Source organism: Geotrypetes seraphini, chromosome 12, assembly GCF_902459505.1.
Source record: "Geotrypetes seraphini chromosome 12, aGeoSer1.1, whole genome shotgun sequence".
In the NCBI taxonomy this organism is placed as follows: Eukaryota; Metazoa; Chordata; class Amphibia; order Gymnophiona; family Dermophiidae; genus Geotrypetes; species Geotrypetes seraphini.
This window is the reverse complement of record NC_047095.1, coordinates 105,364,526-105,388,228: the sequence shown is the minus strand read 5'-3', so window position 1 is coordinate 105,388,228 and position 23,703 is coordinate 105,364,526. Positions and strand designations below refer to the sequence as shown.

At 40.6% G+C, this 23,703-nt stretch overlaps 1 protein-coding gene across 1 annotated transcript in view; it reads right to left on the bottom strand.

The window, feature by feature from the left end:
* LOC117346229 (vomeronasal type-2 receptor 26-like) overlaps positions 1-23,703 on the bottom strand; it is a 59,738-nt gene that overhangs the window by 13,149 nt on the left and 22,886 nt on the right. The window contains exons 2-5 of the mRNA XM_033915633.1: positions 17,189-17,480; positions 14,693-15,205; positions 11,902-12,018; positions 6,176-6,403 (exon numbers count right to left, since the gene is read on the bottom strand). Coding sequence (XP_033771524.1) covers positions 6,176-6,403; positions 11,902-12,018; positions 14,693-15,205; positions 17,189-17,480 — 1,150 coding nt within the window. The remainder of the gene's footprint in view (positions 1-6,175; positions 6,404-11,901; positions 12,019-14,692; positions 15,206-17,188; positions 17,481-23,703) is intronic.

Genomic DNA, 23,703 nt, shown 5'->3' with positions numbered 1-23,703 from the left:
GGGACTCAAGGATCTCCCGTACGAGGAACAGCTGGATAAATTACGGCTATACTCACTCGAGGAACGCAGAGAGAGGGGAGACATGATCGAGACGTTCAAATACCTCACGAGGTAGAAGAAGATATCTTCTTTTTCAAAGGTCCGACAGCGACAAGAGGACATCCATGGAAAATCAGGGGCGGGAAATTGCATGGCGACACCAGGAAATACTTTTTCACCGAAAGAGTGGTTGATCGCTGGAATAGACTTCCACTTCAGGTGATCGAGGCAAGCAGCGTGCCTGATTTTAAGAAGAAATGAGATTGTCAGTGGGATCTCTGCACAGAGATAAATAGGGGAGGGTCATTAGAGTGGGCAGACTAGATGGGCCACGGCCCTTATCTGCCGTCTTTTTCTATGTTTCTATGTTTCTATGTGTTTCGGATAACACGCCTTCCTCAGGGGTCCGTGGTGGTTAACAAACTGCATAAAAGATAACAAACACACACCAATCATGATCAAATGGGGTCAAACAAGTCTTGCACAATGGATTTCCCCAATGAATATGCATTGAAAGCAGTGCATGCACATAGATCTCATGCATATTCATTGAGGAAATCCTGAAAACCCGACTGGGTTGCGGCCCTCAATGAGGGACTTTGAGACCCCTAGTCTAAAACCAGCTTTGATTATCGGTACTTGGGACGATCTGTCTTTTTGATCATCCAAGTACTGATTTAGGCCACTTTTTGAACTTTTTAAAATTATTATTACGAGCCCCATACAATGTTTCCTCTAAGCTGAGCGCATGAGTGATCGCTCACTATTTTCAGTGGCGTCGCTCATACGTTTTCTCTTGTCGCTCAGCTCGTGTCGCGGGCAGAGGTGAGAGAAAGCTGCGGTGGCGGCGGTCTACCCTGCTCGCCTTAGTGTATTTTAAGTGGAAAGATGCAGTGGTGACTTCCGACGCAGGTAGGGATTCGTGAGAGGAGCCACTGCCACGTCTTCAGTGGTGTACCAGGGGGGGGAAGTCCGCCCCAGGTGCAGCCTTACGGGGGGTGCAGAGCTGGCCAGGTCTGGATTTGGCCGGCTGTGCACCCCCCTAAGGCTGCCGTCAGAGAGGAAGTTCGGGCCAGCCAATCGCTGCCTGGCTGGGCAGAACTTCCTCTCAGAAGGCAAAATTGACATTGGGGGAATGCTGGTCGGCCCGACGTGGGAAGCAGAGAGAGCTTGGGGCAGCCGCGATGGTGGCTTTGGGGCCTGTTTCCCCCGATGGTGGCAGCAGTGGCTTTGTGGAGGGTAGGGAGAAAGAAAGAAAGAAAGAAAGAAAGGGGGCAGGCAGGGAGACAGAAGGGAAACAGAAAAAAAGAAAGGGGGCATCAAGAGAGAAAAAAGAAAGAAAGGGCAGGGAGAGAAGAAGAAAAAGTTAGGGGAGGGAATGAGGTCTGGAGGAGAGGAAACATACAGGCTGAAAGAAGGGAAGAAAGATTGGATGCACAGTCAAAAGATGAAAGTGCAACCAGAAACTCATGAAATCACCAGACAAGGTAGGAAAAATGATTTTATTTTAAATTTAGTGATCAAAATGTGTCTGAATTTATATATGCTGTCTATATTTTGCACTATGGCCCCCTTTTACTAAACCGCAATAGTGTTTTTTTTAGCACAGGGAGCCTATGAGCGTTGAGAGCAGTGCTGGGCATTTAGCGCAGTTCCCTGCGCTAAAAACTGCTATTGTGGTTTAATAAAAAGGAAGGGGGGTATATTTGTCTATTTTTGTATGGTTGTTACTGAGGTGACAATGCATAGAGTCATCTGCCTTGACCTTTTTGAAAAAACCCAGATTAGGAATGATAATTAACATTTTCTAAGCGTATAGTGTGCTTTGTGTTTTTTAATTTTATTGTTGGTAGATCATTTTGACTTGGTCATTTTAAAGTAGCTCGCAAGCCCAAAAAGTTTGGGCACCCCTGAGCTGAGCGTTGAAGCTGTGTATTTCTATTTTATCCCCCCTTTTACAAAACTGTGGAGAGTTTTTTAGCACCAGCCGTGGTGGTAGCAGCTCTGATGCTCAGAATTTTATGAGCGTCAGAGCTGTTACCACCGTGGCTAAAATCCATACTACAGTTTTGTAAAAGGGGGAGGGGTTAGTTTGTGATGACATATTCCATACTAGGCGAAGGTGTTTTCTGTGTTCTGTGTGTTCGAAAGACATGGTTTTCTGTTAGGATTGATGGTGCAGGATTGATCTGTGCTGGTCTGGCTTGTTTAGTTTTACAATGGGTGTATTGATGTACTGCTCACTGCAATATGTAAGATGCTGCCTTTTCCTAGGTACTCATGTGTGACGTGTGGCTTGTTACTAAAAATCGTGTTTTTTGTACAGATGGGGGGAAGCCAAAAAATGATGGGCCCCTGGTGTTACATATGCTAGGTACGCCACTGTATGTAAAGATACCAGAAAGCTGGTGAAGCAAAAACTTTAAAGGGGTAATAATAAACAAAAAAAGTCTAAAAAGTGTCCTAAAGGGCTACTTGGATGATCAAAAAGCCTGATCGTCCAAGTACCCATAACCAAAGCTGGTTTTTAGACGTATCTAAAAACAGCTTAGGCCTTTCCCCTGCCTCTAGACGCACAGAGAGAAAAGAGGTGTGTTTAGAGGAGGGGAAAGGTCGGGCAGTGGGCGGGAGGTGGGCCGACCTACACCTAGGCGTACAACAGGTATAACCAAAACATTTACAGGTTGCCTAGTCGGCACTTAGACCTTTTTGATTTAGACGTAGTCAAACAAAGGTCTAAGTGTCGAAAAAGGGGCCGCTGAGCTGATGGCCGCTAGCGCCATCAATTCAGCGGCCCTGCAACCTACCCACTGCAACCATCGCAGCAGGAGAGATCCCTCATCTCCCCTACCACGATGCCATCACTCCTCTACCCAAACTGCCGTGACCCACGGCAGGAGAGATGCCCTATCTCTCCTGCCTCAGGTCGCGGCAGTTCCAGTAGAGGAGTGATGGCATCACGGTAGGGGAGATGAGACATCTCTCCTGCCGTGATCTATCACCCCCCCTCACAATTAACATCAGGCCAGGAGAGAGCCCAAGCTCTCCTGGCCCAACCCAGGCCATGTGCCTAAGGCCCCACCCACAGGAAGGGCCTAAGGCTGCTGGGCCTATTCTGATTGGCCAAGGCACCTTAGGCCCCCACCTTTGGGTGGGGCTTTGGGATGGCTGGGCCAATCTGGCCCCATTCTGCTGTCGGCTGCCTGCCGGACAGGCGGGTTTGGAACCCATATGTCCGGCCAACTTGAAAAAAGGTACGGAGAAGGGGGGTGGGGGGATCATCAGGGGGGTCATGGGTCAGCTGGGGGTTCTGGGGGTATAGTCATTGGGAGGGGGGTTACGTTGGGGGCAGGAGGGCCTGGGATCTCTCCTGCCCGTAATGTAGTAGGGGGTGGGGGTAGGGGGGTCACCAAGGCTTGGGCTCCCTCTTGCCCCGATGTTGTCGGGGGGGGTTGCGGTTTGACATGGCAGGAGGGCTTGGGCACCCTCCTGCTTGGATCATTGTGTGTGTGTGTGGGGGGGGGGTTCTGTAACCGGTATTGTTTTTGACAGATACCGGTTACAGAATACAGCTTTTAGGTGAAGGACTGGCTTCTCCTTCGCCTAAAAGCCCTTCTGTTGTACGTTTGTGGCTTAGGCATTTTTTTGTTTCATTATGGCTAAAAAGTGTAGACGTCGTGTGGGTGTACTTTTAGACGTAGTGGAGATTGGGCGTTTAGGCAGAGGAAGGCCATAATCAAAACAAGGACGTTTGTTTTGGTTATGGACACTTTCCTTGCTTCTGCGTTGAACATTTAAGGACTTAGGCCAAAAGGGGATTTAGACGCTTTTTTTGATTATGCCCCTCTAAATAAATTGTTATTCTTCTAAGTTTTGAGTATTTAACCCTCCCACAATCTCACGGGCACTCGTCCTCTGCGCCTGCTCATAAATTTGTGGAGTATATAACTTGTCGCTCATGCATATTTTTTTTGCATACATCTCATCAATTCTTAGAGGGAACATTGGCCCCATAGTATATAGAATTTTGAATAATGGACTAATTGTTGATATTAATAAAGCTTGACTACAATGATTTATACCTACTTTTGGTGTGACTAAGATTCTGTGTAAAGCATTACAGATGATTCAGAACTCAGCAGCTAAATTAGTTTGGATAAAGGAAAAGTTGAATATGCGACTCTACTACTGAAATAGTTTAATTGACTACCATTGATGTACTGTGTTCAATATAAGGTTCTGGTACTTTCTACCAGACATTGAATAAGGTGGCTCCATGGTACTTAGAACAAACAATAAAAGTATTTATTTCAGTGCATTGTTTGAGATCTGATAGTGAGCGGTGGGTTTCAGTATCAGTACCAAATATAATTCACTATGCAAAGACATCCACATGTGACTTCTCTATTGAGGGCCCAGCACTGAGGAATAGGTTCCCAAGACATATTTGTTTTTGTCAATACTGTTATAATTTTAAAAGGTTTTCAAAACTATCTTGCTTATTCTGGCTGTTTTTAATGCTTTGATGATAGCATTATGTGTACTATGACATGAAGTATTTCCCCACCTGATACAAAAGTAGTAGTGTATTTTCTTAAGATGAATGATTCTACAACTTTTTTATTGGCCCTCTTGTACATGTACAGCTTTTTGGTAACATTTTTTGTTTTGTTTTTTGGTCTTATTTTTTAAGGTAGTTGAAAATGGTTATTTTATGTATATTTTTATATGCTGCTGATTTGTAGGTGGGATATCAATTTTATAAATACATATGTAAATAAAATTTAACCTCTGGCAAACTACTACAAGTTAGTGGTAAATTAGCAAATATTATCAGTAGCCTATGCAAATAACTATACTTCTTAGTAAGGTAGTTATCAAGTTGCATTATGGCTATAATGCACATTATTTACCCTTTAACACTTGTTAAGTTGCGTTGCTAAAACCATTGTTTAGAGCCGTCATTTATTCGAGATTGGGATAATCATCTTTAAAATAAAACAGCATGACAGAAAATCAATAAAATCCCTGAGGCAGGCCAAGGGCCAAAATACTGACAGTCTCAGGTCTTTTGTTGAACAAAGAACTATTTGTCACAGTTCCTTAGGCTTGTACACGTCTTTTTAGGTGTTATTGACTTTTTTGTGTATTTTGATCCCTTTCTTTGTGTTTGTCTTAATTTATGTACGACAAATTGTTATTTTGTTTTGTTTTATTTTATTACCAGTTGTGGTTATAGCTCCTGATACAGAACTTGTGTGGATATGCTTTGTGCTATGTTGGCATAGGCCCCTTTTTATAAAGCCACATAGCCAAGTGCCACGTGGCAAATGCTCAATTCTTTTTTTTAAAAATTCTTTATTTAATAATTTTAATACAACAATCTCAGTACAGCACACATTTAATATTAAGGGCTCCGTTTACGAAGCCGCATTAGCAGTTTAACGCACGTAATAATGTGTGCTAATTTTCCGGCCATGCTAGCCGCTACCACCTCCTCTTGAGCAGGTGGTAATTTTTGGGCTAGCACAGGGGTTAGCACATGCTAAAAAGGTGAGTACGATAAAGCTGCTAACGCGGCTTCGTAAAAGGAGCCCTAAGTGTAATTTATAAGCTTAGTAAATTAATAATAATAGTGCATCTTATCAATACTAAAGTTAAAACAATCCCATTCCCATTCCCTATCGTACCCTCCTCCCAGGAGACCTGGTTCTATGCCAATAAATATAAAATAATTCTTTCATAGAGTTTCTTTTTCCAATGCAATATATATCTTCCATATATCATTAAATTTTGCCCATAGATTAGTTAAAAAAGGCTGAAAGTCTATATTTTTCACACACTGTTCCTAAACGTTCCCTCACATCTCTTAAGGTAGGTACATTTAGCATATGCCATTGCTGGGCAAGTGTCAATCTAGCAGCTATAAATGCTAAGTCCAAAAGGCCCATTCAATTCCTATGGGTGTTGGGGCATTTACCATGCTAGCCTGCACTGCCAGCTTTTGTAAAAGAGGGGAATAAAACTTGGGTAAGATATTGCGTGAGCTGTTATCATTCCTGCCATATTGGATCTTGCGAATCTTCTGCTGTGTTGTTTTTTTTATATTTATTACAAAAATTTATATCACTCTCACCTGGGCAAATGTAGCTTCCCATACTATCTCCTTTTCCTTGATTGTGAAATCCTCTCCTGGGGGAGCATCAGGTTTATAACTTCCAACAATTTCTTCTTTCAGTTTCCCATTGGGCAGAAAGAGCAGATTAATAATATTGTAGTCCATGGGTAGGTCTCCATTCTCATCAAAAAAGATCTCTTCACCAAGCACATTCGTAAAGTGCACATTCCTCAGATAACGATGAAGCTAAAGAATAAAGGACACATTTTCAGGAATGTCCTGAATAGCCAAATATTCAGTGGGAGAGAACTGGTTATCTCTGCTGAATATTAACAGTTAGGCTGCAACCATGAGCTGGTTTAAAAAGGTTATAAGAAGCATCTACAAAGGCTTAGAATTGACAGATATATTTCTTGTATTAAGAAGGCATAGACAAGACCAAATGATGACAGTATGGCTAAAAGATGAAGTAAATAAAGAATGTAAATGATGGAGACAGAAAACAGTCTATACTAGTGATTAAACCTCCAGCCTCAGCATCCTGAAGTTGTGGGTTCAAGCCCAGCACTTTTCCTTCTGATCCTGGGCAAGTCACTCAATCCTCTTTGCATTAGGTATATTAAGTAGATTGTGAATCCTAAGGAATAATGATAATTGTACAAATATTTCCAATCATATATTGTCTATTAGAATTAACAGAAATCTTGATTCAAAAGACTTTTGTACAATGGAGCCACGTTACAATCAGACGCATAAAGATAGTATTCTGAAAATATGAATTCAACCCCTATTCTGGTTCATTCAGTTATATACACTTAATATGACGACATTCCATTACTTGCATTTAGTTGGTCAAAAATATTTGATTCCATATAAGGCTTGCTTCTATACATACACATGGGGCATGTTTCTCCGTTTCACAAAATAATTCCTAAAAGTTACATTCTAATTCCTAAAAAGTTACATAGTAATACTAGTATACATGATTTATAAAGAAAAATACAAAAACAATATTGGATTATACTCACAAATCCTTTCTGTGTCTCTTAAGAGTCAACCTACGTCTCTGTCACATGCTATTCGAATGGCTAACAGCGTGTACTGAAAAGTCTTTGTTTCACAGTAAGAACTGGAAGGAGGAGGGGGCTTCCCCACTCCAAACCTTCCAAAACCTTCCGATTTTCTATATACATCCTTTAATACATTTTTAAAGTAAACATATTCTAATCTACAATCGTTAAAAAAGCTACATATGTAAGTACTTAATTTATAATTTTAATGGCTTACTAAAATGTACTAACACCTAATTCTGGATGTATGCATTACACATGTATAGGCGGAATAGAAATCCGTAATGTAATGTAATGTAACATGTGTATTCAATTAGTGTTTCTAACTTCATGCTGCAAAATCAGGGCCTCTTGGAATGTATAGTTCTGTATCTCAAAGTAAGGCAACCAGGTCAAAGGCCAAACCCTGTCTGCCTATAAATCCCTTGGGCATCTCCCTAGACCGAACTGAACACACATTTGAACAATGAACCTCTGTGAAATTTAAGCTATGACATCTGGTATGAATTTTCTATGGCCTTCAACAGAGCTTATCAATCAATCTAATGTCCTAAGCTGCATTCGTGCTGCTTGTCCTGTTTCTCTTCAAACAGCACATGTGGTTTTTCCAAACCAATATGTTACATTTTTTATTTCTGGTTCTGTATCCTGCTTTCTCCATTTTGGTTTTATATACAGTATATCCACTCATAAACATTCTCACCTGCTCTTGGATTAGGCCCTATATAACTAGTAAATCCAGCGCAAGGTGAGAAAGTTTAATGGCTAGATTTTTTATGTTTGCTCATTTCACCAAAATACCTGTCCATTTTTAATAGATTTTCCCCCCAGGCTCATTTGAGCCATGTCCACAATCCTCTGGGACAGAGAAAAAACATTTGATTACCTGAATGTAAAAAAAATTTAGAAAATGTCCATTGATGGGCAGTATATAAATAACTAATAAACTTGGTGTGGAGTCCAGTTGAGTCCAATGGAATTTGAAGGGATCACCATACACTATAAGGGATTTATGGTGAAATGCATTCCTGGGCTTTTTTATGTGCCCCATGCTGAGGAAAGTAAGATCCTACTTTCACCAAAAAAATTTCACCGTCCTTGTACAACCCATCATCCTCTCCAAACTCGACTACTGCAATGCCATTTATTTATGCCTAACAAAAAAAAGTCTTCACAGACTCCAGCTTATCCAAAATACAGCAGCCAAGCTGATTTTTGCAAAACGCAAATTTGACCATGTCTCCCCTCTCCTTACCAACCTCCATTGGCTCCCAGTGCTTTCCAGAATTCATTTCAAATGCTCCTGTCTGGCATTCAAGATCATTCACGGCATCCTCCCTCCCCTAATCCCACTATCCTTTACTGCCTCAAGGCCTGCTACCACCAGATCCGCCCACAGACATAAACTATCCTTCCCCTCTCTACGCGGTATTCTCTACGCAGGCAAACTGGGAAATTCCCTCCTCTTCAAAATCACGGGCCTTTGGAACGATCTCACAATCCCTCTGCAGAATATTATTCCATAAACAACTGAAAACCTGGCTTTTTTCTAACATATAACATTTCTTCTCCTGTTTATTTTCCCTCTGTTCATATGCTTTTGTAAATCTTTCTCCTCTCTCTCCTTATATTTTTAAGTTTTGTAAACCGTGCCGAGCTCCACTTCCGTGGAGATGATGTGGTATATAAACTTAAGGCTTAGTTTAGTTTAATAGGATATCTGTGTGGCCTGTCTGTTAAAAATGCTGGCCCCCTCAATCCCAATAGCTTGTTTTGTGTGTTTTTTGGACTTGGTTTTTTTTTTTTCTAAAATGGTTCATTAAGATACAGTAGATGCACTGAGGCCATGCATATCTTAGAAATGGCTATTTTTGAAACAAAAATACATTTTGCTGTTTTGAAAATGGTCATATTCAGCAAAATGTCTAAACTCAGATTTGGATGTCATATTGAAACACAAGAAAACAAAACAAAAAGGGAGGCCCAATGATCCACAGTAATAACAATCCAAAGATAAAAACAACTGACTGTGGATGTGGATGTCCTGAAAGATGATTTTATTTGCTCTTCATGATAAAAATACAAATAAAAGTCACTCTGCTTGTTTCAAGCCATTTTCAGGTTTTATGCTCAAAGACACATATATTCTATTTCTCAAATTTTTATCTTTGTACCCTATATCACCTGGACCCCTAAGGAAAGCGGTCTTACCAAAATACAGACTGTGTAGGGTCCATCAGGGCAATCATATGTGTATTACTAATTCAGACTTTTATTTATATTTTTATTGTGAAAAGCGAATAAAATCATCTTTCAGGACATCCACATCCATAGTCTGTTGTTTTTATCTTTGATGTCATATTGAAAACATTCCCCAATATATTTTTAAAGATATGTTGACCATAGGAATTCTATAGCGATTTTATTCCACAATTTAGAACCCATACACCCTTTCATCTAGCTGCCCCCCTATGTCTGGAATATATTATCTGAGTATGTCTGTCAAGCCCCTTTTTCTTACCTTGTTTAAAAGCAGACTGAAAACCCACCTTTTTTATATAGACATCAATCCATAACCCTACTCCCCACTGTCCACCAACCTAGTTAGCTGATTAACCATTCCCCTTAACTGTTTGTCTTTCTTGACTGTTTAGATTGTAAGCTCTTTTGAACAGGGACTGTCTTCTTTAAGACTCTATACAGTGCTACATTCATCTAGTAGTACTACAGAAATAATTAATAGTAGTAGTAGTAATAATTTATATGAAGATACAGACAAATGGGTTGGAATTTTTAAATCTGATTGAGGGTCCCAAAATTCCCGAGCATGTGAAAGGAAAATTAAAAGCACCCATTTCACAAAAAGAAATACAATCTGCATTGAAATCCCTTAGAGTTGGATCCGTTCCAGGTGGTGATAGATATACGGTTGAATTCTATGCATCATTTCAAAACATATTATTACCCCATCTATTAAATTTATATCAGGATCAACTGAATAATGGTTGTATAACAGGTACTATAGCAGAATCATTAACTATTGTTTTGCCAAAGCCAAATAAAGATCTCTTGTTGGTTGCTAATTATAGGCCAATTTCTTTGATTAATGTAGATGGGAAAATATTAGCAAAATTATTAGCTTTACGCTTGGCCAAGGCTTTTCCTTATATTATTGGTGTCCACCAAAAGGGTTCATTGCTAGTAGACATTCTTCAAATAATACTAGATTGGCCTTTCATATGCTAAATTTGACAAAAAAATGGATGATCTGGCCTTTTCTGTTTCTTTAGGTGCAGAGAAAGCTTTTGATCGAGTAGAATGGTCCTTTATGTATCAGGCTATGGAATGGTTTGGTATTGGTTCTAGATTTATACAAATGATTCAAACCTTGTATTGCTCCCCTTTTGCTAGATTGTACATTAATAATACTTTTTCAGAGTGGTTTCGCTTGGAAAGGGGAGTGAGACAGGGATGTCTGTTATCTCCTTTGCTGTTTGATATTGTTTTGGAACCCTTACTGTTGGCTATTAAACAAGCAGAGATTTGTGGTATTCCTTGGGCAGGTCGGGAATACAAAGTTTCTGCATATTGTGGCGAGGCCGACGCCTGTGGATATGTTAGGCTCTGGCCGTTGCACACTATAGCTCACCTCCGACGTGCTTCCATAAAGTTGGAAGTCCTGCTGGTCTCAATGTTCAGTAATAAAGCATGAAACAAAATCCAAAAGAGTCAGTTTATAGTTCATGCCAACACACTTTATTGTGGGCTTATATTGGGAGCCAACTTCCAGTCAGTCCAGACTCCAAGTAACCCACATAAGTTCCCAAAACAAAACAGAGCTGACGAAAAATAATTAAGACTCAGCTCTCACCTTTATCCAGGTAAGTAACATAAAACACATTGCAAAATACTTGCTGTCAGATGCCGAGAGATAACTCTCCAAAACAATGTTGTAATCCTTAAAGTCAGACAGTTAGCTACAACTGCTATTAGCACTGCCTGTAGTGCTGTGTCCAAGCCTGAGAGGTAAGTAGGCTTGGCCCCAGCCAGCTCCAAAGGAGTTGGTGGGGGAGGGGAGTAAGCGAATCCACAAAAATATCTCTGTTATAACAGAATGCCCAAATGGCCCCACAAACCCATCCAGTTGTACAGTGGATTCTCCCCAAACTTACTTCCTCATTCTTCAGCATTCAAAACACAAAATAAACTTAACAGTGCAGATTTCTTCAATGAAAAAAAAACGTGTTTTTTTTTTTTTTTCCTTTTAGGCTCCCTTAAAGGGAGAAGTTCAGCACTGCTCTCCTTCTTCCCTCAACTGCAAACAGCTGCTGAGAAGCAGTCTAAACAATTTGCTCACCTGAGCAGGAAGACAAAAAAGTCTCACAAACATGTAACCTATTATTCTTCCATAGGTATACCTTCAGGAATATCAGCAGTTTCCTGGCAATCCATAGGTACAAGCTCTGCTGGCTGGTTAGTCCCAGGGTCAGGATCCAAATCTAACATCTCCACGTCAGTAGAGCAGTGAGGATCAGGAGCATTGTCCTGGATACCTCCTTCCTGAGCTGGCTCAGGGCAGACTGCCTTCCTTCCCCTCAGAGCAGCTTCTATTACGTTTAGCCGGGCACGCCCAGTTCTCTGAGGGGGAGGGCCAGCCTGCAGCTTTTGCCTAACTCTCCCAGGAGCAGCAATCAGCTTCTGCAGCTGAGAGTTGGTAGGGGAGGTGGGAGTGATCTCAGGCTGTTCCAGGCTGTTATACTCAGCATCCTCCACTCCCTGGAGCTCAGCCAACTGAGATTTAAAGGGAAATGAACCACCTTCCCTATACTTTCCCCCTGGCTTGTCACCTTGATCAGCTCTTCTGACAACTGGGATAGGTTTAGACAAACCCCTGCCTGGCACAAACCGAGCTTTAAGGCTAGGGTTGTGACAATATGCAGATGATATTTTGCTTCATTTGAAAAGTCCTGAAATTACCATCCATGTTTACTGGAACTGATTAATAAATTTGGAAAATTCTCTAGTTACAAAACAAACTGGAGTAAATCAGAAATTCTTCCATTGAATGTACATTGTACGAAATGATTATTTGATGAATTTCCTTTTATTTGGAAGGAGGATGATATTAAATACTTAGGTATATGGATTAAAAATACATTGGAAGAAACAATAAATATAAATGAAAAATCATTATTAAAGGTCATGGAGATGTGTGAGCAACCCTTTACACTTGTCTTGGTGGGGGAGAGTTCAAACGGTCAAAATGATGATCTTGCCGGTAATTTGTTACCAACTGGGTATGTTACCAATTTATTTTCAAGGGTCTTTTTACAAAAAGTTAAAAATTATATTGACAAAAATTTATTTGGCTAGGGAAAAAAGCAAGAATTGTTTTAGTATCTCTACAAAAACCAATTGCGGAGGGTGGGGTAAATTTTCCCAATTTTATAGGTATCATCAAGCTTATATAATGCATTAAGGTATGTATTGGATTCTCCCTGAGCTCTTAGAACATTACCCAGACTGGCTATATCTTGAGTGGAAAATCATGTCCCCAATGAGACTCTCATATATTAAGTATTAAAATACCTAGGTACGCTAAGGATAATGTGATTTTATTGGACACATGGAAAACAATTAAATTTATTGATAAGTTAACAGATGTTCCCATAATAAAGTCTACTTTGCAGTCCTTATGGTTAAACTCCAAGATTCAAATAGGTGGTGCTGGGATCGCTTGGAAGAATTGGGTGCAGGCAGGTATTCGGACATTAGATGACGTTATGTCTAATGGAAATATGTTTGATTTTTCACAATTGCAACAGTCATTTGGAATTTTAAAAAGTTAACAATATAGGTGGTTGCAGTTGAAGCTGGCTATTCAGAGTGGGTTCCCTCAATGGAAAAATTTTAAAACATATTTTAGCCTGCAAATCCTTTGCTACCAAACTGATTTAGTAGGTCATCAGGCTGCTCAGTGCTATAAATTGATTTCTGGATTTTATAATAAAAAGCCAAAAAATAGTCTTAGAGACATCTGGAGTATTGAGATAAAACAGTATATTTCTGTGTCTCGTTGGCCACGAATTTGGACTTGGAAATTGAAATGTACAGCATCAGCATCTATGAGATAAACATGGTTATTTTTGTTACATAGGATTTTCTGGACCCCAGTTCGATTAAATAAAATAGATAGTTCTAAGTCTAATAGATGCTGGCATTGTCATACTGGTATAGGAACTTTGGATCATCTGTTGTATTTTTGTCCGTTTATATTAATATATTGGAAATCAATTTTGGGACAAATAAATTTAGTACTCGATTCAAATGTTCCAATGTCATATGAGGCTATAATTTGTGGAACAATTTTACATGTGAAGCCCACTCTAGATAAATATAAACTAAACTAAACCTTAGGTTTATATACCGCGCCTTCTCCACAAGTATAAGAGTCATCTATTTATGATCCTAACAGGTATAGCTATTCAATTGATTACAAGTAATTGGAAATACCATGATAAAATTAATTATACATTTTGGTGGGTGAATGTGTGTACTACATACAGATATGAATGAATTAACACAGAATGTAGGGGTTTTAGTGAGGTATTTAATAAAATTTGGAGCCCATTGACTAAATTTGTAAAAACATAATAATATATTTTCATCATATCTCTTCTTTTCTTTGGTTTATTTATCTTTACACATCCAGGGGGGTGGGGGGTTGAAGGGAGGGGAATAAATATTGATAGTGATAATTGGGTAACTTTATTCATCTTTTGTATTGTATATTAGGATATATAAGGATATTATTATATGCAGGAAAATGAAATTATTGAATGATATTTATGTTACCTGTATAGATAATAGTGTAATATGTGGAATATCTTTTGTTCTTTCATTTGTATGACACTGTTTTTGATTAAAAATAAATAAAGGATTTTAAAAAAAGAAGATACAGACAAATATTTCATTCTGCTCAAAATCTGAAGAATTGTTTTGAGATGAGTGCAAAAGTCTAGAAAGCATATAAGGTAATAAATCTTTTAAATAAGATGGATCAACTTTAAAAGCATGCAGTGGATCATACATAGAATTTTAAATGTCACCCTCCACTCTACCAGTAACCAATTGTCACCAATTCTGTTTCTGAATATAACATTACTTTATGAAATGATGTTACCTTCCATGGCAAATAATCTGATAATCTCTGTCGGTCTTCATTCCACATGGTGGTATTTCTAGTGCCAGAGAAAAACATGTCTTTCAGTGCATGTGCCAGAATGTACACAGCATTGTAAATGGTATAACTGCTGGCAAAGTGGGTATTGTTACAGTGGAATGCACAGTACTTATATTTATCTTTATTACAGGATTTTTTGATGCTTTGGGGGCACTGGTTGTTACATAGTGAATCCCACCAACAGTGGGTATAACTATTATGAGGAAACATAATAGGATTTACCTCTCGTATAAATTTTAAAAAGCTTGGAATATTTTTCTTTTTTCCTCTGAATATCAAGGTGCTGTTCTTGAAACCATATTCCACTGGGTAGTACACATGGAAATCATGGTCAGTTATGGTGATACAGACCTTGCCAGGTATCTCCAGAATATTTATATCTTCAAAGATACCCCATGCCATTTCTGTATTAAAATGACCAATGATTACTTTAGCTGATGATTTATGAAGAGTCTCATTCATTTTGACAAATCTTTCTTGTGTCATAACACGGATGTTGATTATTTCTATGAATTCAATGCAGGCTCCATTTTGTTCAATTCTTTCTTTCAGGAGCTGAACAAACTGCAGGCTGTTGTCATCATCAGGTGCAATGATGCCAACCCAAGTCCAGTTGAAATGTTTCAATAATTTAATGATCCCAGTAATGATGTTAAAAATACTGGGCATAGTTTGATATAGATATGGAAACTTAACAACATCTCTGTTAATAGAATTATGAGAAGAAAAGCTGATCTGTCAAGAAATATAATTAATTCAGAATTACCTTTTTCTTCCAGAGATTGCGGGAATTAGCTACTAAGCTACAGTAAAATATCTCATGTTACCACAGCTTAGTTTATTGTGGGAGTCAATGACTCAACTTGCAATCATGACCATCCTTACAAACTATTATTTTATGCTCTGGAACATTAATCCAGTAATGTGTAGTCCATTGCTTCTGGAAACTACTGTATCTTAAAATGGACAGTATCCATTTAAAAGGGTGTCCCTAAATACAGACTACCTAGCCCCAAGATCAGACTCCCACATCCTGAAGCCAGCCCTTCCTTCAAACATATTACCAAACCCTTGAGGTCAATCCTATTTCCCAGAAACAACTGCTTCCAAAGTCATATTTCTAGACCTCTCACTCACCTGAAGTCACCCCCAGCCCCTTAACTCCCCAGAGATCCCCTGGACCTACCAGAGGATTCCCTCCTGTCTAGCAGCTGGGGAAGGAGTGATCCTAGTCAATTCTTCTCCATCAAACAATGGATTCAAAATAGACTACCGTATTTTCGCGGATATAACGCGCGCGTTATACGCGATTTTACGTACCGCGCATACCCCTCGCGCGTTATATGCCTGAGCGCGGTATACAACTTTTTTTTTTCAATCCGATCGGCATCCCTCCTACGAACCGGTATCCTCCCCCCCCCGCTCACCCCTCCCCCGCGATCCTACATCCCCCCCCAGCACCGCAAAACATGCCTTACCCGATTGGGCACCGGCACCAGCACCAATGCACAGGATGTGCCAGTGCCCGTGCCCGAAGATCCTCCCTCGTTGGTTTGGGTTGGTTTGGGCTGGGCTGAGCTGGGCGGTGCGGTGCAGGAGAGATTCTCCTTCTTCCTGCGCCGGGCTGGACTAGGCTTTGAGCATTTGCGCATGCTCAAAGCCTTCTGGTCTCGCTCTCTCCGAGATTTCGAGAGAGCGAGACCAGAAGGCTTTGAGCATGCGCAAATGCTCAAAGCCTAGTCCAGCCCGGCGCAGGAAGAAGGAGGATCTCTCCTGCGCCGCACCGCCCAGCTCAGCCCAGCCCAAACAAACCCAAACCAACGAGGGAGGATCTTCGGGCACTGGCACTGGCACATCCTGTGCATTGGTGCTGGTGCCGGTGCCCAATCGGGTAAGACATATTTTGCGGTGCTGGGGGGGGGGATGTAGGATCGCGGGGGAGGGGTGTGTGACATGAGCGGGGGGGGGGAGGATGCTGGTTCGTAGGGGGATGCCGGATCGGATTGAAAAAAAAAAGTTGTAAAACGCGGGTAAGCTAGCGGGGGGGAGGATGTCGGTTCGGAGTAGGCGGGAGAGGTTTTAGCATGCGCGGTATACGCGCGTGCGCGCTATATTAAAATTTTTTTACATAGATTTGTGTTCCCCGCGCGCTATACCCGTGTGCGCGTTTTACACGGGTGCGCGTTATATCCGCGAAAATACGTTACTCATATGGTTTAAATTACAGTTAAAAGTACAATATAAGAATTCCCTATTTAGACAGTTTCATCCCAGCAGCAATAGTATAAGACTACTGAAGGATTTAATAGGTTCCATTATGAACCTGGAGAGCAAAATTGCATGAACAACTGGGGATTGTTTCTGCATCAGATGCTAGACCCCAGGGAATGCTATGGTCGGTCCTAAGTTATTTGGGGAAAATGAATTTGAGGGTGTGAATTCTGTGATGTGTGTTCAAGAGGGTGATGGTCTATACTGGGGAGGGAATGCCCTATTTTGTTCAAAAATTGGTTTGATCTATGAAACCTTAGCATATACATTTGACTTTACAAGTAGATGTGCTACTAAAATGTAACTTTTATCATCATCCTTTAGTTTTGGCAGCTTATAACATTTATAAGTTTGCAATACTAATTTGGATTCACTTTTTTTAAGATGAAGGTCTATAGAAATGTATTACAGAATAGCAAATAAAGTCAAATGTGGATGTCCCCTTACTTGTGGGTAGTGGTATATTGAGATCACATTTGATATTTGACTTGATCCCTCAGCTTGGACACCTTCCATGATAACAGCGAGTGTTCCAGTTGATTTACAGTTATAATTAATATATGGCATGTCTGTTTGTGAAAATATATTCATGGCAGCCCTAAGTTCCATGAGCTGATTATTGTAAGACTCATAAAGGTGATACCCCAGTGTGAGGTTGGGTAAGAGCTCTGAGCTGTTGTTAATTTCCTCCACTGCAAAGACAAAGGCAAGGAAGTTGTAATAGATTTCATCATCATATCTGTAATGAGATTCAGTGCAGATAATGTAAAATAAACATGCTATAAAAGATAAAATAAAAAAATAGACTACTAATTGAAAAATTAATTGAAATATATCTTTCTGTCTACCACTGAAAATCATATCTCATTCCACTGTGGTCTTGAATTGGCCTTAGCATAATTTTGCACTGTACAAGTGCCATCCTCAAATAATGGGCAGACCACAATGTGTGGCGTGGTTGCACTGTATCAGAAGTGACCTCCAACACAAACACAAATCCCAAAATGATAGAATATTTAATGCAAAAGAGGTAGTTCCATAAACAACCAAAGGCTCAGCTGAAGAGGGAAACTTCTAAATGAATTCAAGAAACCTGGCACAACACTGTGTTTTGCTGAACATTATGACTGCTTCAGGAGTCAATAGGTTTGAAAGTATAGATCTGACTTGGCAAATGAAGCATTTAAAAGACAAACTTGTCTATGATATATAGCAATTGATCATGCTTGATCATGCTCAACTCATGATCAAACATTGATTATGCTGTGGATTTTTGGAGTAAACTAATTCCTTTCATTAGTGACTTAATATATAAAAACCTATTGACCCTTGAGACAGGCATAATCTTCAGCAAAACATGTCAGGTCTTTTCGAAACATATAGAAGTTTCCCTCTTCAACTGAGCCTTTGGTTGTTTATGGAAGTACCTTTTTTTGCATTAACATTTCCAGAATTTCAGGACTTGAGTTTGTGTTCATTTGTTCACCCCTGTCTCCCTTTCTGTTTCCTTGGTTTGTGTGTACCACATCACAAATCTAATATAGGGAAGAGTATCCCTATTTTTCAATGACAGTCTTGAGCTACCAATGAAGGAACAGAGGTGATATATATGATCTTCAAGTGGATCACAGTAAGAGCATCAAATCACATTTTATATGTGTCTCAGGACTTCTAATCTTGCTAATACCATTCTCCAAATAAATAAATTGAGTGAAATAAATAGCACCTTTACAGACTTTACTAAATCATTGAATGTTGAGAAAGTGCAATGTTTATTTATACATTTATTTTCCTTCTCTTTCCAATGTTTCTACTTCTCTGCAGAAACCAACTATGCCAAAGAGACATCCTTCCTACATACACATAACAGTAATTCCTATATTTTACCACTGAAATGCAGAGTAATTATTTCCAAAGCAAAAAATTTATGGGGATCATAATCAAAACAAAAAATCATCTAAAAAGTGGCCTAAATGTGTAATTGGATGATCAAAAAGCCTGGTCATCTAAGTATCCATAACCAAAGCTGGTTTTAGATGTATCTAAAACAAGCTTAGGCCTTTCCCCTGCCTCTAAATGCATAAAGCAAAAAGTGGCATAAGGGGAATCTAGACATACGCATACAGCAGGTATAACCAAAAGTTTAGGCAGGTTGCCTAGTCGGCACTTATATGTTTTGACTTAGACCAGGTATAAGTGTTGAAAAGGGGCCAGTGAGCTGATCGTAGAAGCTTTGTGGCCCCAGCAATCTGCCTATCCCCTACTGTAATGATCATGGCAGGAGAGATGGCTCATCTCTCCTGCCATGATGGTGATCGCCCACCACCAAACCGCGGCACTTCAGGGTGAGGATCACGGCAGGGCATCTCCCCTGCTGTGATCCTCACCCCAAAGTGTTGTGGTTCGGGGGGTGGGCAATCGCTATCATGACAGGAGAGATGATCCATCTTTCCTGCCGTGATCCACCCTCCCCCTGATCGGACTGGGCAGGGTGGAGACCAAGCCCTCCTGCCCCAATGAAACCCCCCTACCCCACACCCCCACTAAGATAAGGACAGGAGGAATCCCAGGTCCTACTACGCTCAGTGCACCCCCCACGATTGACCCCTGAACCTCCAATCAGCCTCTCAACCAATGACCCCGCGACCCCCCCCGCTGACCCCTTGACACCACCCCCACCCTCGACATCGACCTGTAACTCAAAACAGTTGGACAGCTGGGTTCACAGCCTGTACATCCGGCAGGCCCGCCATCCATCGAATGGCAGGCCTTAGGGCATGAAAGGCCCAGGTGCCTCAAACCCCACCCACAGGTGGGGCCTGAAGTGCCTGTCAAACTGGAATTGTCCCAGTAGCCTTAGGCCTTGCCCACAGGAAGGGCACCTTCGAAAAGTGTTCTTCAACCTTTTTACATCTATGGACTGGCGTAAATAAAATAATTATTTTGTGGACTGCCAAACTACTAGGACTGAAATTTAAAAATCCCATTTCCACCCCATCTCCGCAAATCATCTGATCCCATCCACACAAGCCTCAGTTATGATTTTATATTGAATGTATTATATTAAAATATAAAAAGAAACAATATTCTGTACAATTATCATTTTATAAATACAAATAATACAGGGCAAGGATCAACAAAACTCCCCTCTCATTCACATATATCCCCTCTACTATCAAGAAAACTGAATAAGCCAAATTATTATAGAATGCTACACAGAAATATCATGCTAACAGAATACTGCAGTCACACATGACAGGAATAGTGTTAGGGGAGTGCAACTAGGGCAACTGTCCCCTGGTCAGAGAAAGCGCTATGTCAGCTGGAAGCTAAAGAATCATAGCCTGGACTTTGCAGTCCCATGTTTGACACCAGCTCTTGTAGGATGCATATTTCAAATCTGATATATTCTAATCACAAAATAGAAATAAAATTATTTTTTCTACCTTTTGTCGTCTCTGGTTTCTGCTTTCATCTTCTTTTCACTCTCTTCCTTCCAGCGTCTGCCCTTTCTGTCTCTTCAATACAGAATCTGCTCCTTCCATCCACTGTCTGCCCTCTCCCCCTTTCATATGGTGTCTATCTTCATTCTATGCTCCTCTCCCCTTTACATGATTCATTCTAGCTTCACTGCTTTCTTCATTTTTATCTTATACCAGATCTAGCATCTTGGTCCCTCTCTATCTCTCTACTTTATCATTCCTGTGTCTTTCCTTCCCCTCCTCTAATCTCCCTGCCAGCTGTTTCCTTCCTTATTCCTTCTCCCTTCCCTCATCCCCCTGTCCAGCAGTAACTATCTTCCCAGACTCCTTTTCCTTCTCCCTTCCCAGCAGTATCTCTCCTTCTCCTTCCCTCCAGGTCCAGTAGCAGCTGTCCCTTTTTTCCCTTGCCAAGCAGCTTCCCAGACTCCTTTCCTTCTCCCCACCCATCAGCATCTCTCCTCATTCCCTCCAGGTCCAGTAGCAGCTATCCCTTTTTTCCCCTTGCCCAGCAGCTTCCTAGCCTCTAACAGTGGCTTTCTCCCCTCCTAGCAGCTGTACTTACTAGCGCAGCAATTCATGAAGGCAGCCTTTGATGGGTCATACCACCTCTGAGGAAAGAGGAAGTTGCATCATCAGAGACGGCCGTGACTCAGCAAAAGCCCCAAGGCTGCCTTCCTGAATCGCCGTGCTGGTAAGTACAGCTGCTGGGAGGGGAGAAAGCCACTAGTGGAGGCTCTCCATGATCTCCCCGACCCTGCGCAGACTTCATCTCATCGATCTTGCTGGCCCTGCACGGACCGGCAGGAAATTGAAGCTATCGATCTCGCCGGTCCTATGTGGACTGGCAGGAATTTTCTGCGGACTGGTGGTTGAAGAACAATGCCTTAGAGTAAGAAAGAATGAAGGATAAAACTATTGGTGAATTTCCTTGATGAATTCCCCTGAATGAGACTGGTCACTGTAGAAATGTGCAGACTGCTTGGAATAAGAGATACTTTCTATTTATACAGAACGGAATATATGAATTTACCAATAAATTATAAACAAAAATATGAATTTATGCTTGTTCATACCACACAACTGTTAAGAATTTATCTCTGGTGTTTATTCAATTTATCTAGACAGTTTTGAAACACTTTACATTTGCATTTCAAGTTTCCAAGTTTATTACATATTTGATATACCGTCTATCAAAGGTTATCTAGACAGTTTACAATACTACATTTTTTTAAAATAAAAAAGGGGGCACTGAGAGTTAAATATCAAAGACGGCATAGACAAAGACAAATGGTAACAAGAGGCCCATGGGTAAGGATAGGTAAAATACATCGAGATAAAATAAAAGGGAGTTAAGAAAGGGGAGGGAGTAACAATAGGAAGGGGAAAAACACTTCTTTAAAGTGGTTCAAGATTATTATTCAGCTCTGGGTGGTTGTTGAGACATCTCTTTATTTATTTATTTTTTTCATGGCTGGTAGGCATCCCAGAATAGGAAGGTCATTAATTTATTAATGTTTTTTCTTGAAATTTAAGTGCTAGTTGTCAGACACTAAATTGTAGGTTTACAATTAATTTTTAAAGAAAAGTTGCCTAAATTAGTTGCCCACTTCTGACAATAAGATCTAAATCCATATCCAATATTCAGTTATAGTGGTCAGTTTAATTTTTATCTGATACTGCAATCAATATCTAATTATTTGATGTCCACTATTCTGGCTGGCCAAATAATGAGAGGTTAGTATTGGTACTAATCCAGACAGTGGCAATATCATCTGCTATCCTGATAACTTCTCTGGATAACTTAGGATACCCTGGCACTTTATACACAATGCAGAGGGATCTTTAAGGATATTCAGAGACAGTGCACAGATGCTGCCTGAGAATATCCCAGTCAGCAGCACTTGCCAAATAAAAGTGCTCAGAAATATTAATTTTCTTCCCTGTTCTTATTCTACTCCTTGACCACCAACATTGTAGGAACATAAGACCCTCTTTTAGAAAGCTGATTAATTGGACAAATTTGGAATTCTAACTGATATTAGAATCCTAAATTTAGATAATTCAACCTAGTCAATTTCAAAAGAACAACTAAGGTCATTAACTGCCACAGTTAGTGGCTTTTTTATGTAAAATTAATTATCATAAGTCTGGTATGGATAAGCTAAACAAGGCTACTTACAGATTAAAATAAAACAATTTAGGAGGATCTTTGAAGGATGATGGAGTTATTTGAACATTGAACAAAGTTGCTATTCCTCCAATTATGATGTCACCATTCTTGTGATAGCCAGGTGAAGGCAAAAAATCCTGCCCTAAAGAGCATGAACACTCGATGAATTTCCATAGGATATGAGAAAGGATTAAAAACATCAGAATAGAATGAGTTTGCACCTTCAAAACAGTGAAATAGTTTGTCCAACAAAACACTTGCTGAGAATGTACATAATTCATCGGTCTGGTAGAAGTTGTTGCAGGATTCTTGCTGGTACCAAAGGAATTAATCTTTAAATTATTGACATCCCTCCCTAAAATCCAGTCATTTTCATACCGGAAAATGGCGCATAAGCAAAGAAACAGAAATCAAATTCATGGGATTGGGTATCATTTAAACCTGTTGCTGATTTCAATTTAACTCTTCCACCTAGGATACAGTAGCTTTATAGTGTCCTTCTCCTTAGAGTTTAATCTCAAGGGGCATCTGCTGTAGTTCTGTATATTTAACATTAAATATAGTTTGCTGTGTTTTTTTAAACTAAACTCATATTAAGAGAGAGACAAACATTAATCTGACTTAAATGTGTGGGGATCAGTATGATGACACTTATCAAGGACATCACATATGTGGGGAAGGATTTTATTGATCTTAAGGTGACCAAACAGGTTGACTAGGTAATGGTGAAAGCTAGAAGGGTGCTAGGGTGTATAGGAAGAGGTATAGCCAGTAGGAAAAAGGAGGTATTGATGCCACTGTATAAGACTCTGGTGAGACCTTATCTAATATAATAAAATGCTAGGCCGCGCATGCGCACTCAAAAGTCGTGTTCCCTGATCCGTCGCAGACATGAGACTGCGCATGCGCGCCCCCGGCTCTCACTGTGCATGGTTCTGCAGCGGCACGAGTGCGCATGCGCTAGATGGCGGGGGAGTGAGGGACCGGCACTTATGGGAAGGAGAGCAGGCCCGGGATTCGTCAGAGGCCAGACGCCGGAAATGGCTGAAGTTGGTTGTTCGGGGGAGAGGGGGGAGAGGCGCTAGCTCGCCCCATGCCCCATCACATATAAGAACATAAGAACATAAGCAGTGCCTCCGCCGGGTCAGACCATAGGTCCATCCTGCCCAGCATTCCGCTCCTGCGGCGGCCCAAACAGGTCACGACCTGTCTAAATCTCCAGAAGGGGCCCCCATGCCGCCTTGGTTTCCCTTCCTAGCCCTCCGGTCTTGCACATGCACGACCTGGGTTTCTATACTTATTTTCTGGTT